Genomic DNA, 16,955 nt, shown 5'->3' with positions numbered 1-16,955 from the left:
AAAACAGAGCATAGATTTGTCCCTTCAAGGAACTTGCAGACAAACCTTTATCCAAACCATCCTGAAGAAACTGTAAAATTCTAGGAATTCTAAAAGAATGCCAGGAGAATTTATGAGAAGAACACCATGAAATATAAGTTTTCCAGACTCAATATAAATCTTCCTAGAGACAGATTTATGAGCCTGTAACATAGTATCAATCACTGAGTCAGAGAAACCTCTATGACTAAGCACTAAGCGTTCAATTTCCATACCTTCAAATTTAATGATTTGAGATCCTGATGGAAAAACAGCCCTTGAGACAGAAGGTCTGGTCTTAAAGGAAGTGGCCAAGGTTGGCAACTGGACATCCGGACAAGATCCGCATACCAGAACCTGTGAGGCCATGCTGGTGCTACCAGAAACACAAACGATCGTTCCATGATGATCTTGGAGATCACTCTTGGAAGAAGAACTAGAGTCAGGAAGGTTGGTAAAACCAACGAACTGCTAACACATCCACCGACTCCGCCTGATGATCCCTGGACCTGGACAGGTACCTGGGAAGTTTCTTGTTTAGATGTGAAGCCATCAGATCTATTTCTAGAAGACGCCACATCTGAACAATCTGAAAAAACACATCTGGATGGAGCGACCACTCCCCTGGATGTAAATTCTGATGACTGCCCAATTGTCTACACCTGGGATATGTACCGCAGAAATTAGACAAGAGCTGGATTCTGCCCAAGAAAGTATCTGAGATACTTCTTTCATAGCTAGGGGACTGTGAGTCCCATCCTGATGATTGACATATGCCACAGTTGTGATATTGTCCGTCTGAAAACAAATAAATGGTTCTCTCTTTAACAGAGGCCAAACATGAAGAGCCCTGAAAATAGCACGGAGTTCTAAAATATTGATTGGTAACCTCGCCTCTTGAGGTTTCCAAACCCCTTGTGCTGTCAGAGAGCCCCAGACAGCTCCCCAACCTGAAGGACTTGCATCTGTTGTGATCACAGTCCAGGTAGGACGAACAAAAGAGGCCCCCTGAATTAAATGATGATGGTCTAACCACCAAGTCATACAGAGTTGAATGTTTGGATTTAAGTATATCAATTGTGATATCTGAGTATAATCCCTTCACCATTGATTCAGCATACAAAGCTGTAGAGGTCTCATGTGAAAACGAGCAAAGGGGATCGCGCCTGATGCTGCAGTCATGAGACCTAAAACTTCCATGCACATAGCGACTGAAGAGAATGATTGAGACTGAAGGTTCAGACAAGCTGAAACCAATTTTATTTCTCTCTTGTCTGTTAGAGACAGAGTCATGGACACTGAATCTATCTGGAAACCTAAAAAGGTGACCCTTGTCTGAGGATTTAAGGAACTCTTTGGTAAACTGATCCTCCAACCATGTCTTTGAAGAAACAACACAAGTTGATTTGTGCGAGATTCGGCAGAATGTAAAGACTGAGCTTGTACCAAGATATCGTCCATGATTACAGAGAGTAGGGCACCGAGAACCTTTGTAAAAATCCTTGGAGATGTCGCTAAGTCAAATGGAAGAGCGACAAATTTGTAATTCTTGTCTATAAAAGAGAATCTCAGAAACCGATAGTGGTCTGGATGAATCGGAATATGAAGATATGCATCCTGTAAGTCTATCATGGACATATAATGACCTTGCTGAATAAAAGGCAGAATAGTCCTTATAGTCACCATTTTAAAAGTTGGCAGTCTTACAAAACAATTCAAAATTTTCACATCCAGAACTGGCCTGAATGAATTTTCTTTCTTTGGGACAATGAACAGATTTGAATAAAACCCCAGACCCTGTTCCTGGAACGGAACTGGTATGATTACCCCTGAAAGCTCTAGATCTGAAACACACTTCAGAAAAGCCTGAGACCTCACTGTATTTACTGGGACGTGTGAGAGAAAAAAATCTTCTCACAGAAAGTCTTATTCTGAATCCTATTGGATACCCTTAAGAGACAATACTCTGAATTCATTGATTTTGGATAGAATCTGCCCAAATGTTTTGGAAAAATTTTAATCTGCCCCCTACCAGCTGAGCTGGAATGAGGGCGGCACCTTCATGCAGACTTCTGGGTTGGCTTTGGTTTCTTAAATGGCTTAGATTTATTCCAACTTGAAGAAGGTTTCCAATTGGAACCAGATTCTTTGGGGGAAGGATTGGCTTTCTGTTCCTTATTCTGTCAAAAAGAATGAAGACGATTAGAAGCTTTAGATTTACCCTTATCCTGAGGTAAAAAAACTCCCTTCCCCCAGTGACAGGTGAAATAATCGAATCCAACTGAGAACCAAGCAAATTGTTACCTTAGAAAGAGATAGTAATCTAGACTTAGATACCATGTCAGCATTCCAATACTTGAGCCACAAAGCTCTTCTAGCTAAAATAGCTAAAGACATAGATCTAACATCAATTTTGATTATATCAAAAATGGCATCACAGATAAACTGATTAGCATGTTGAAGCAAGCGAACAATACAAGACAAATCAGGGTCTGTTCCCTGTTGTGCTAAGCTTTCCAACCAAAAAGTTGATGCAGCTGCAACATCAGCCATATAAATGGCAGGCCTGAGAAGATAGCCAGAATATAAATAAGCTTTCCTTAGATAAGATTCAAGTTTCCTATCTAAAGGGTCCTTAAAGGAAGTACTATCTTCCATAGGGATAGTAGTACGTTTAGCAAGACTAGAAATAGCCCCATCAACTTTTGGGATTTTTTCTCAAAATTCTAACTGCTGGCAAAGGATACAACGTTTTGAACCTAGAAGAAGGAACAAAAGAAGAACCAGGCCTATTCCATTCATTTGAAATAATTTCAGAAATTGCATCAGGAACTGGAAAAACCTCTGGAGTAACCACAGGAGGTTTATAAACAGAATTTAAACGTTTACTAGTTTTATTATCAAGAGGACTAGATTCCTCAATATCCAAAGTAATCAACACCTCTTTTAACAAGGTGAATATACTCCATCTTAAAGAGATAAGAAGATTTGTCAGTGTCAATATCTGAGGTAGGATCTTCTGAATCAGATAGATCCTCATCAGAGGAGGATAATTCAGTATGTTGTCGGTCATTTGAAATTTCATCAACTCTAGGAGAAGTTTTAAAAGACCTTTTACGTTTATTAGAAGGCGGAATAGCAGAAAAATAGCAGAAAAATCTTGCGCCAAGAATGACCACCTCGCGAGCCTAATTTTGCCCGTGAAAATTAATGAAAAAGCAGTCAATTTGAAGAAAAGACTATACCCCAGGTAAGAAAAAATAACTCCCAATTTTAAAAACTGATAGTCTGCAAAAGGAAATATACATAAACCTGACTCATGGCAAATATAAGTACAATACATATATTTCGAACTTTATATTAATACATAAAGTGCCAAACCTTAGCTGAGAGTGTCTTAAGTAATGAAAACATACTTACCGAAAGACGCCCATCCACATATAGCAGATAGCCAAACCAGTACTGAAACAGTTATCAGTAGAGGTAATGGAATATGAGAGTATATCGTCGATCTGAAAAGGGAGGTTTCCCTCGAGGAAAACCATAGAATTCAATAGGTGATACTCCCTTCATATCCCTCTGACATTCACTGTACTCTGAGAGGAATCAGGCTTCAAAATGCTGAGAAGCGCATATCAACATAGAAAATCAAGCACAAACTTCACCAACTCCATAGGGAGGCAAAGTTTGTAAAACTGAATTGTGGGTGTGGTGAGGGGTGTATTTATAGGCATTTTGAGGTTTGGGAAACTTTGCCCCTCCTGGTAGGATTGTATATCCCATACTTCACTAGCTCATGGACTCTTGCCAATTACATGAAAGAAATCATTTTCATGCTCCCTAACCCTTTGGTTTAACTTCAGCCCAGTAGGAAAGATGGGGTCTCTAGGCACTTATAATAGGTCTTTAGAAAGGCCTAGAGACCCCTAAAACCCCTTTAATTACGCCTGGAGAACCTCTTTTAAATAAAGTCCCTTTATAGGTGTTAACAACCAAGTGATTACTGTGAAAATAGTGATCACCTAGAGTAAATAAATGTGCATTTATTTGAGAACAGGATGGTAGCCCCTATGAGAAGACCATTATTTACATTTTTACAGATTTCTCATGTCATGGTTTAGAAATACACGATGGAGTTTGAATCTGCTGGGTCTGCTAAATTAAAAAAAATGGCTTCCAGTAGTGCTGAAAGGAAGTAAACACCTTCTTTTAAACTGAAGGTAAACTTTGGTGAATGAAAGCCCGTTTTTAAAAAATACTATTAAAAACAGGGGCACTTTAATAAATTGTTTAGTTGTGCACATTGAAACAATTTTGCAATGCATTTTCATTATTTATTTCCCCCCTTTTTATGTTAAAGATGCAAAGCAATATGTTTTATATTTTATGACAGTGGCTAGCCTTGTTGTCTGTGGACTAAAGCCCAGATTGGCCCCTTCGAATAAGGCAAATGGTGGGTAAAATTTTGATATTGAAAAATAATTGCAGTAAAAGGGATGTTAATTTATTTTAAAAGCATTAATGATAAACTATGAAATTTTAAACAACTTTCCAAATTACTTTCATTATCAAATTTGCTTTACTCCTTTGATATCTTTTGTTGAAGGAGCAGCAATGCACTATTGGGAGCTAGCTGAACACATCTTGTGAACCAATGACATGAGGCATTTATGTGCATCCACCAATCAGCATCTAGCTCAAAATAGTCCATTGCTGCTCCCAAATCTACCTAGGTATGTTTTCAACTAAGAATACCATGAAAACTGCATCCGGAATAGGCGGGGCTCCACACCACGCTGTGTGAGTAGCGTAGGTGTTCTGAGCAGATAGGTGCACAGAGTTCCAGCACCGCCGAACACTGCACCCTCTTGACGTTAATTGCTCCTTGAAGCGCCTGAAGTGTCCTCACGGAGGAGAATCAGCACAGCCTGTGTCATACGGCTGGTGCTATCCGGATCCTATATAGACACGGTCCTGGTCCGTGGTTTAGGCCAATTGTTAAACCGCCACTTCTGCCTGTCCCCTATCTCCTATCATTTATCATTCATGGAAAAATTTGTTCTCTCAAGTAAAAATAAATCTACTGCTATGCCAGCTAAACTAAAAGAAAAAAAAACCAAAAATGTTAACGATAGCTGTTCTGAAGGCACTGTTGATAGCTCTAATATAGCTTTAAGTAATCTAGATTCACAAAGTATTGTTAAGCAAATTGCTGATCTTTTACTCCCCCAGTTTGATCAGGTCAGACAGGATTTTTCTCTACTATCTGAGGAGGTTAAACAGTTTACAAAAAAGATTAAATGAGGTTGAAGATAGGATCTCTATCTTAGAAGACACCAATCACAAAATGGAGCAAGTATTGGAATCTCAGTTAGCCCAGAACAAAAACATCCAAATAAGATTAGAGGAGCTTGAAGATCGATCGCGTAGGAATAATCTCAGAATCATTGGGGTGCCAGAAACTTCAGAGTTTCAAGATTTATTACAATTTGCTGCGGTCTGGCTCCCCCAGATTCTGGGGTTATCACCTATGCAAATAGAAAGAGCACACAGGTTAGGCCCCCCGAGGGAAATTAGGGAAGGCTTTATAAAAACCCGGCCAGTAATGGTCAAATATTTAAGTTTTCAGGATAAGATCAATACATTGAAGAGTTATAGAAAGCAATTCCCATTGATGCTTGGTACTAATAGGATTTTATTATTCCAAGACTATTCTTCAGAAACTTCCCAAAAAAGACGTAATATGTCACCAATTTGCACTAAACTAATTAAAGCTGGTATTCAAGCCATATTAATGTATCCATCCAAGATTAAGTTTTTGAATAAGGATAAGCCAGTTGTTTTAAATAATGTTGAAGAGACTAATTTATACATTGGGGAAAATTTCCCCCAGCTCTTAGGGTAAGGGGTTCTGTTACGTTTCTTTAATATAATATGTATGGTATTGCTGTTATTTTGTTTTTCTTTTTATGCTGGTTTACAGTATTCACTAAATGTGCACGGGAATTTTTTATCATGTTGGAAAGCACTTAGGGCTTGTTTAAGACAATATTAGGGTATTCTGTCAATCCTTGTTCTCAGCATAAGGTTATGTTTATTTTTTTATTTTTTATGTAGTATGATTAATCAATATGCAAAGGTTTCTACAAAAAGTTCGATTCACGCTATTGATATAGCATTTCAGCACTGTTTATGGTCCAGATATGAAAGTAATGTTAAATCGGTATGGGTCATGTTAAGTCACTCTAATGTTTTGTGTTTACAAACGGCTCTCATTGAATACTCATTGTATATTGAAGTTTTTATCTCTAGCTTAAGAGTCCCAAGGGCTGATTGTAGATATTACGGTGGGGTATGGTTAACACTGTTTTTTGAAATAAGGTGTTGCAATATATCCCTTTTTTTTTCTCTCTTCCCTCTCTCCCCCTCTCTTCCTGTCCCTCCACTCATTTATATCTCATTATTTTCTAATAGTTTCATGTTATTCCATTAGAACTCCCTAAATGCAATGAAAGACAGTATTACAATAACATCATGGAATGTTGGGGGTATCACCTCCCGAATAAAACGCAAGGGCATCCTAAACTTATTAAAAAAAAACATAATTCTGATATTGTATTACTTCAGGAAACCCACCTAAAAACACAAGAGATACCTAAACTAAAGACTTGATGGGTAGGGGAAGTGATAGCGACACCATGTACTGCAAGAAAGAGGGGAGTAGCCTTCTTAATCAATAAGTATTTAAGTTATAAGATACTCTCCCAGGATCTTGACATAGAGGAAATATATATTATTCTCCATTTAGAGGTAGAAGGTATGAAGCTAGTTATATGTAACTTATAAGGCCAGAATAAACCGGATAAATTATTTTGGTATAATCTCCAAGTTAAGTTACTTCAATTCTGCTCTGAATATTTAATTGTAGAGGGTGACTTTAATGCAGTTATGTTTCCTGCCTTAGACAGACTTAAACGGCCTAAAAACCAAAATAGTAAATTTGAGGCAAAACTATTGAGGACTTTTGCCTCTGCTTTGGAGTTAAAGGATATTTGGAGAATTCAAAATCCAGACATTAGAATGTTCACATGTGAATCCAAGTCCCACCAGACAATGTCCAGACGATGCTTTTTATGTGAATGGTAAAATTTGGGGTCTAAAGACTAGAACCGACATTAAGGAAATGGTTCTATCAGATCACGCAATTATATTACTTGATTTAAATATAAGGGCACATAATTTAAATAATGTTAGGAGATTTTTTTTTTCCTTAGACATTTATCCTCTGATACTCATTTTAAAAATTGGTTGCAAGCTCGATGGAAGGAATTTTATAACTTTAATGCTCATTACTTAGACAAAATTGAAATTTTGTGGGAATCTTTTAAGGCTGTTATTAGGGGGGAGATTAAGGCATACACGGTACTAAGGAAACGGAAAGCACAAGCGCGAGATACTCAATTAGCAAATCAGCTTTGAAACGCTTTTAATGTCTATATTAATAACTCCTCCAAAGAAAATTGGGAGAAATATAATCATAGTAGACAAGAAAGAGATGTTTTTTTGAATCAACAAGTTAAGTATGAGGATTTAAGGGCACACTCTTTCTATTACAGGCATGGAAGAAGGGCAGGGAAATTCTTAGCAAACTTGGTTAGACATAAACAAAAAAAACAGTCTATTGAATCTATCAAGTTTAAAAAGGACACTGAACCCAATTTTTTTCTTTCGTGATTCAGATAGAGCATGCAATTTTAAGCAACTTTCTAATTTACTCCTATTATCAATTTTTCTTCGTTCTCTTGCTATCTTTATTTGAAAAAGAAGGCATCTAAGCTAGACAGCACATTTTTATTGGTGGATGAATTTATCCACCAATCAGCAAGAACAACTCAGGTTGTTCACCAAAAATGGGCCGGCATCTAAACTTACATTCTTGCATTTGAAATAAAGATACCAAGAGAATGAAGACAATTTGATAATAGGAGTAAATTAGAAAGTTGCTTAAAATGTCATGCTCTATCTGAATCACAAAAGAAACATTTTGGGTTCAGTGTCCCTTTAAGAGTAATAAAGTATCAGATGTGCAAGAAATAAGAAAGCATATAAGAGATTGTTTTGTTCAAGTCTTTTCTGATTCCCCAATTAATCAGCAGGTTAAACAAGTTTTTTGGGACAAAATTAAGACCCCACAAATCCCTAGTGAATACTTGGCTAAGATTAACGCTTCAATTTCGGAGGAAGAGATAATGCAAGCTATTAAATCAGCCCCCTCTAACAAAGCTCCTGGCCCAGATCAACTGCCTATAGAATTATATAAATTATTGGGAGAGGATATTTGTTTAGTCTTAGGAAAGCTATTTAATAACTATTATAATCTAGGTGTAATGCACTCCACTTTTTTCACATCTTCCTTAGTCTCCCTAATACTAAAGAAAGATAAGGACCCGGAACAAGTGGGTTCTTATAGACCCATTTCTTTATTAAACAATGATTACAAACTTTTGACAGGAATAATACCACAACGATTAAAGCCCTTTATGCATTTGCTTATACATAAAGATCAAACAGGCTTCATGACAGGGAGAAATTCAACTAACAATCTGAGGAAACTCCAGACTGTGATAGAATTTTTCTGGGAAAAATTGAAAAAAGAGGGTGTAAAATTATCCATGGACTTTGCCATTTTGGCAATTGATGCGGAAAAAGCATTTGATACGATCACATGGGACGATCTAGCAGCCACTCTCGAAAGATTCGGTCTTAAGGACGCATTCTTGAATTTTGTACAATTGATTTATAGTAAAGCCCCTTTTAGTTAATGGGATACCTACTGATTCCATTCTGCTTCAAAAAGGAACTTGGCAGGGATGCCCACTTTCACCTTACTTGTTCAATCTCGCCATCGATTTTGGCAATTCTCCTTAGAAAAGAACTTGATGGAATTTGTATAGGTCATACTCAAGTAGTACTCTCCTTATATGCAGATGACCTACTGATTTTCTTAAAAGATTCAAAAAAGAATATTCCATTGATCTTACAAATTATGGATGATTATGGTTAGTTCTCGGGCTATAAAGTTAATCGTAATAAGTCTGAAATATTATGGCTATATAAGCATAAAAATGGACTACAGGAAATTCCTTTCTCAATATCCAATAACTACATTAAATATTTGGGTATTAAAATATCTAGAAACCCTGAGTGGTATAATTTAAATTATACATCTTTATGGGCTGAAATCAATAAAGATCTCTCTAATTAGTCAACATTTCCTCTCCCTCTCTCAGGGAAGGTCAACTTAATAAAGATGATGATCTTTCCTAAAATTCTTTATGTAATGCAGAGTATTCCTATGTTTATTACTAGGAAGGACCTTGTGTTCTATAGACAACTTTGCACAAAGTTCTTGTGGAATTAAAAGAGGATTGCCCTGGCTCATTATAGACTGACATTACCACGAGATAAAGGTGGGCTAGCTCTCCCTGATATTGAAATTTATAATTGGGTCTGTATAGGGAAAATAGCCCTCGATTGGATCACAGACTCTGACTATTATACGCCTTTGTGCTTGGGCCAACAACTAATTAAACCTTACTCGGTGAAAGCGCTGTTACATCTAAAAAAGAATAACTTACCAGAAAAAAATTAAAAACATATTAAGTATAAAAAGCATTATTATAGCCTGGGAAAAAAATCTGTAAATGTCTGGATATTGACTCCTCCTACTCCTACAAATTTCTGCCTATCGTTGGAAATGTTAAATTCCCTTATGCCTTAAACTCTAGAATTTTCCAAAGCTGGGGAGAGAATTGCTTGGTCTATATCTCCCAACTTCAAAATGCTGAATTACTATGTAAATCTTTCAGCGATCTTAAAGAGGAATTTAACATTCCCAATATACAATTTTTTCGCGTACCTGCAAGTACGTCATTTACTTGCTGAGCTGACCAAAAACCAAGCAAACCCTTCAGCCTGGGATAAATTACTCCCTATTATTGAACTCTATAGAAGTGGGAAAAGAATGATATCCACTCTATATAAATTGATAAAGGATTATCAGGGTATGGAAAATTTAAATAAAGTTTTAAATAAGTGGCAGTTTCTAAGTGCTAACTACCCCCTCAGGTGGAAACACTCCAAAAAAGATTTGTTATGGTGGATTCCACCACGATCTCTATCGCATGGAGAAAATGTGAAGATCTTGAATAAACTATACATTATACCAGCGTTGATAGCTAAATGGGAGAAAGGATCAACAAGTGCTTGCAGTAAGTGTAGATTCCCTGCGGCCGATATATATCATTGTTTTTGGAAATGTCCTAAAATTCAAAAATTTTGGTAAAAATAAATTTATGGTTTGAAAAACTAACACCTAGATTTAGAGTTTTGCACTAGAAGGGGTGCGTTAGCTACGCGTTGTTTTTTCCCCCCGCACCTTTTTAAACAACGCTGGTATTTAGAGTTCTCTGAAGGGCTGCGTTAGGCTCCAAAAAGGGAGCGTACAGGCATATTTACCGCCACTTCAACCCTCAATACCAGCGTTGCTTACGGACGCGGCCAGCTTAAAAAACGTGCTCGTGCACGATTCCCCCTTAGGAAACAATGGGGCAGTTTGAGCTGAAAAAAAACCTAACACCTGCAAAAAAGCAGCGTTCAGCTCCTAACGCAGCCCCATTGTTTCCTATGGGGAAACACTTCCTAAGTCTGCACCTAACACCCTAACATGAACCCCGAGTCTAAACACCCCTAACCTTACACTTATTAACCCCTAATCTGCCGCTCCCGCTATCGCTGACCCCTGCATTACACTTTTAAACCCTAATCTTCCGCTCCGGACACAGCCGCAACCTACATTATAGCTATGTACCCCTAATCTGCTGCCCCTAACATCGCCGACACCTACATTATATTTATTAACCCCTAATCTGCCCCCCCAACGTCGCCGCTACCTAATTACACTTATTAACCCCTAATCTGCCGAATGGACCTCGCCGCCACTATAATAAATGTATTAACCCCTAAACCGCCTCACTCCCGCCTCAAAAACCCTATAATAAATAGTATTAACCCCTAATCTGCCCTCCCTAACATCGCTGACACCTAACTTCAAGTATTAACACCTAATCTGCCGACCGGACCTCACCGCTACTATAATAAATGTATTAACCCCTAAAGCTAAGTCTAACCCTAACCCTAACACCCCCCCCCTAAGTAAAATATAATTTAAATCTAACGAAACAAAATAAATCTTATTAAATAAATTATTCCTATTTAAAGCTAAATACTTACCTGTAAAATACACCCTAATATAGCTACAATATAAATAATAATTACATTGTAGCTATTTTAGGATTAATATTTATTTTACAGGCAACTTTGTATTTATTTTAACCAGGTACAATAGCTATTAAATAGTCAATAACTATTTAATAACTACCTAGTTAAAATAATTACAAATTTACCTGTAAAATAAATCCTAACCTAAGTTACAATTAAACCTAACACTACACTATCAATAAATTAATTAAATAAACTACCTACAATTATCTACAATTAAATCAACTAAATTACAAAAACAAACACTAAATTACAAAAACAAACAAACAATACATTACAAAAAATAAAAAAAGATTACAAGAATTTTAAACTAATTACACCTACTCTAAGCCCCCTAAAAAAATAAAGCCCCCCAAAATAAAAAAATGCCCTACCCTATTCTAAAATAAAAAGTTTACAGCTCTTTCACCTTACCAGCCCTTAAAAGGGCCTTTTGCGGGGCATGCCCCAAAGAATTCAGCTCTTTTGCCTGTAAAAAAACATACAATACCCCCCCCAACATTACAACCCCCCAACCACATATCCCTAATCTAACTCAAACCCCCCTTAAAAAACCTAACACTAAGCCCCTGAAGATCTCCCTACCTTATCTTCACCACGCCGGGTATCACCGATCCGTCCAGAAGACGCTCCGAAGTCTTCATCCTATCCGGCAAGAAGAGGTCCAGAAGAGGCTCCGAAGTCTTCATCCTATCCGGCAAGAAGAGAACATCCGGACCGGCAAACATCTTCATCCAAGCGGCATCTTCTATCTTAATCCATCCGACGAGGAGCGGCTCCATCTTCAAGACCTCCGGCGCGGAACATCCTCTTCTCCCGACGACTAGACGACGAATGAAGGTTCCTTTAAGGGACGTCATCCAAGATGGCGTCCCTTGAATTCCGATTTTTCTGATAGGATTCTATCAGCCAATCGGAATTAAGGTAGGAAAAATCTGATTGGCTGATTGAATCAGCCAATCAGATTCAAGTTCAATCGGATTGGCAGATCCAATCAGTCAATCGGATTGAACATGAATCTGATTGGCTGATTCAATCAGCCAATCAGATTTTTCCTACCTTAATTCCGATTGGCTGATAGAATCCTATCAGAAAAATCGGAATTCAAGGGACGCCATCTTGGATGACGTCCCTTAAAGGAACCTTCATTCGTCGTCTAGTCGTCGGGAGAAGAGGATGTTCCGCGCCGGAGGTCTTGAAGATGGAGTCGCTCCTTGTCGGATGGATGAAGATAGAAGATGCCGCTTGGATGAAGATGTTTGCCGGTCCGGATGTCTTCTTCTTGCCGAATAGGATGAAGACTTTGGAGCCTCTTCTGGACCTCTTCTTGCCGGATAGGATGAAGACTTCGGAGCCTCTTCTGGACGGATCGGTGATACCCGGCGTGGTGAAGATAAGGTAGGGAGATCTTCAGGGGCTTAGTGTTAGGTTTTTTAAGGGGTGTTTGAGTTAGATTAGGGGTATGTGGGTTGTAATGTTGGGGGGGGGTGTATTGTATGTTTTTTTACAGGCAAAATAGCTGATTTCTTTGGGGCATGCCCCGCAAAAGGCCCTTTTAAGGACTGGTAAGGTAAGAGAGCTGTAAACTTTTTATTTTAGAATAGGGTAAGGCATTTTTTATTTTGGGGGGCTTTGTTATTTTTTTAGGGGGCTTAGAGTAGGTGTAATTAGTTTAAAATTCTTGTAATCTTTTTTTATTTTTTGTAATTTAGTGTTTGTTTGTTTTTGTAATTTAGTTTAGTTGATTTAATTGTATATAGTTTATTTAATTAATTTATTTATAGTGTAGTGTTAGGTTTAATTGTAACTTAGGTTAGGATTTATTTTACTGGAAATTTTGTAATTATTTTAACTAGGTAGCTATTAAATAGTTATTAACTATTTAATAGCTATTGTACCTGGTTAAAATAAATACAAAGTTGCCTGTAAAATAAATATTATTCCTAAAATAGCTACAATGTAATTATTCGTTATATTGTAGCTATATTAGGGTTTATTTTACAGGTAAGTATTTAGCTTTAAATAGGAATACTTTATTTAATAAGAGTTAATTTATTTCGTTAGATAAAAATTATATTTAACTTAGGAGGGTGTTAGGGTTAGACTTAGCTTTAGGGGTTAATACATTTATTATAGTAGCGGTAGAGGTCCGGTCGGCAGATTAGGGGTTAATACTTGAAGTTAGGTGTCGGCGATGTTAGGGAGGGCAGATTAGGGGTTAATACTATTTATTATAGGGTTTTTGAGTCGGGAGTGAGGCGGTTTAGGGGTTAATACATTTATTATAGTGGCGGAGAGGTCCGGTCGGCAGATTAGGGGTTAATAAGTGTAGGTAAGGTAGCGGCGACGTTGGGGGGGCAGATTAGGGGTTAATAAATATTATGTAGGTGTCGGCAATGTTAGGGGCAGCAGATTAGGGGTACATAGGGATAATGTAGGTTGCGGCGGTGTACGGTCGGCAGATTAGGGGTTAAAACATTTAATTATAGTGGCGGCGATGTGGGGGGACCTCGGTTTAGGGGTACATAGGTAGTTTATGGGTGTTAGTGTACTTTAGAGCACAGTAGTTAAGAGCTTTATGAACCGGCGTTAGCCCAGAAAGCTCTTAACTCCTGACTTTTTTCTGTGGCTGGAGTCTTGTCGTTAGAGTTCTAACGCTCACTTCAGCCAAGACTCTAAATACCAGCGTTAGAAAGATCCCATTGAAAATATAGGATACGCAATTGACGTAAGGGGATCTGTGGAAGAAGCCATGCTTAGAGGCGACTTACCCAGTCTATATAGCTAGGTGGGGGGGCCGAAGGAGAGAGATGAAACCTTGTTAAACAACCCTCTCTTTTTTTTATTTTTTTATTATTATTTTGTTTTTATTTTAAGTGTTGCCCTAAGGAGAAACTGTAATGACTTGATTGTTGTATGTTGTATTTTTCTTTCTTGTTGGTATTGTTATGTGTCATAAAAGCCTAATAAAAAGATATTGGGGAAAAAAAAGAATACCATGAAAACTAAGACAATTAGATAAAAGAAGTACATTGGAAAGTTGTTAAAAACTGCATGTTCTATTTGAATCATGAATTCATGAGTTTAATTTGACTTTACTGTATCTTTAAGACTTGGTGATATGTTATTCTATAGAAATACAACACAAATGTTTTGTAATTGCAAGGAGTTTACATCTAAAATCTCCATAACTACGTAGCACAGGGGTGAGAAATATACATAGCCAGATCTTTGAGTGTTGCATTTTCACAAGAAAAATCTTTCTCCTAAGAGCCGATTGTCGCTGGCGGACATTTTCAGCACCAGTTTTACTACGAATAAAACAAATGTGCATGTGTGACATTGCTCTGCAGCTAAGGAGTTAAAAGACACCATAACAGTGGTCTTTTTATGGTCAAGAACAGCGCACACATTTTCAGAAGAGTGTGATATTTAATTACATGAAATACATAATATTTATGAACGTTTGCTTAATATTCAGTATTTGCATTTTTGCAAATAAATGGTGTTTCCATATATCAGATATACCATTTGAATATGAAATATCACATTTAAATATTAACATCAAAATGCTGATTTCAATCAAATGTTGAATTTATATTCAATGTAAACATTTGTTTTATGTATAGAAATACACTATTTGGACAAAAGTATGTAGGTACCCCTACTAATTATTGAGTTCAGGTTCTGCAGTCACCAACAGGCGCATACAATTCAGCACACAGGAACAATTTTTTAGGTCCCCCGGCAAATTTTTTTCTAGCCCCGTCAATCCATATGAAAAGCTATTATATGAATTAATATGAATGGCTAATTGTGTATACAATATAACAGAAAAAAGTGGTTAAACATCTTAAAACATATTCACAGGCTATCCCAGGAGATTTGAAGGGTTTGCAATGACTTTCTTTGAAGAACATGATATACAGTCAAAGTAAATAAATTTGAAAAAAATCCTGTAAAATATGGGGGGAAAGGTGTTTTCTGGGGCATTGGAATTACTGTAAGTTACTGAGGTGCAAAACAAACCACAGTAAATTATAGACAGTCACACAAAAGATGTCATTCACAAATGCATTATTCAGACCATCACTCTACCAGAATTTCAGATTTGTTTAATTAATAAAAGGGATACTAAACCCAATTTTTTCTTTCTTTCACGATTCAGATAGAGCATGAGATTTTAAGCACCTTTCTAATTTACTCCTTAAATCAATTTTTCTTTGTTATCATGCTATCTTGATTTGAAAAAGCAGTACTGTAAGCTTTAGAGCCGTCCCATTTTTTGTTCAGCACCTGGGTAGCACTTGCTGATTTGTGGCTAAATGTAGCAAACCAATCAGCAAGCGCTACCCAGGTGCTGAACTAAAAATGGGCAGGCTCCTAACCTTTCTTTACTGCTTTTTTTAAAATCAAGATAACATGAGAACAAAGAAAAAATGATAATAGGAGTGAATTAGAAAGTTGCTTAAAATTGCATGCTCTATATGAATCACAAAATAAAAAATTGGGGTTAGAATCCCTTTAATTACTGAATTGCTAAGTCATTGTGACAATTGCAGATGGGAAGAGGAAATCCCCTCCAAGTAAAAGTGCAATATGAAAATACATGTTTTCTTTGTAGCAGTTTTATGTCCCTATAAATCTCCATTATAAGTATCTCATCTATTCCTCACATGTTCTATATATTGTGAAATTGTTTTAATGATTTTGTATTTCTGTTTTTTGGAATTGGTATGTGTATATGTTATGTATGTTTATCTATAGTGCACTGATCTTTATTAAATTTGGAGAACTATTTTGACACAAAGTAAAGTCACGCTAGTATAGTGACTACATTTCCCAGTGCCTGCAATCTATAGACATTTGATCACATTTGTATAGGAGACTGCAATACAAAGTCAGGAGAGATACATACAGAATATGAAATTCTGTGTGTAGAAAAAAATGAGCTATGCACACTGTGTGGTGTGGTTCTGATCTGGCTTTGTAATTAGCAAAAACTACTGTTTAGAAATTATTTGTAATGTCAGAAAATATGTGCAATGATGTTAGCAGGACATTATTTTTTTCACTAATGATCACATGCTACTGTCAACCAATAAGAAAATATATGTGAAATATATATCACGTATCACATACTTCAGTATGGTTTTTACTAACCCTGAAGGAATCTGTTGATAAGCTGCAGGTTTTCTGCTTGTAAGAAAAGGGCTTCCAGTGCTGCAGTAGTGTCTTCCTCTGCACCTGTCTGTAACGTCTCATGCACCTTGCCAGCAATCCACCAGTGCCTCTCGTCCATTTTTTAAGATTTTCTTTCCCCAAGTATTAAATCAGCAACTTGTTTAGAATAGGAGAAACTTTTGGGGGAAATACAGGCCTTAGCTCACTGCCTGGTATTGTATCTGTTGTCAAGGCCAACAGTAAACAAGTTTTAAAACAGCTAAGACAATCAATAGAGCTCTAAATTGACAACCTTTTCATTAACTCCAGCAGAACAAAGGTGTTTGTGTAAAGCCCATCAAACAATGCAGTTTGTTAATGAGTGTGGGTTTTTAAAATGTTTTGTGATATCAGTGGGGCTTTATAATCTACAC

The 16,955-nt window shown here is 37.0% G+C and overlaps 1 protein-coding gene across 1 annotated transcript in view; it reads right to left on the bottom strand.

Moving 5' to 3' along the window:
• The window catches only part of LOC128657631 (uncharacterized), a 524,168-nt gene extending 507,508 nt beyond the window's left edge, over positions 1-16,660 (bottom strand). The window contains exon 1 of the mRNA XM_053712016.1: positions 16,522-16,660. Coding sequence (XP_053567991.1) covers positions 16,522-16,660 — 139 coding nt within the window. The remainder of the gene's footprint in view (positions 1-16,521) is intronic.
• Between the last annotated feature and the right edge of the window lie 295 nt (positions 16,661-16,955).

Source organism: Bombina bombina, chromosome 4 (genome assembly GCF_027579735.1).
Source record: "Bombina bombina isolate aBomBom1 chromosome 4, aBomBom1.pri, whole genome shotgun sequence".
Taxonomy (NCBI): domain Eukaryota; kingdom Metazoa; phylum Chordata; class Amphibia; order Anura; family Bombinatoridae; genus Bombina; species Bombina bombina.
Note: the sequence above shows the minus strand (reverse complement) of the source record. Positions and strands in the feature narration are given on the sequence as shown.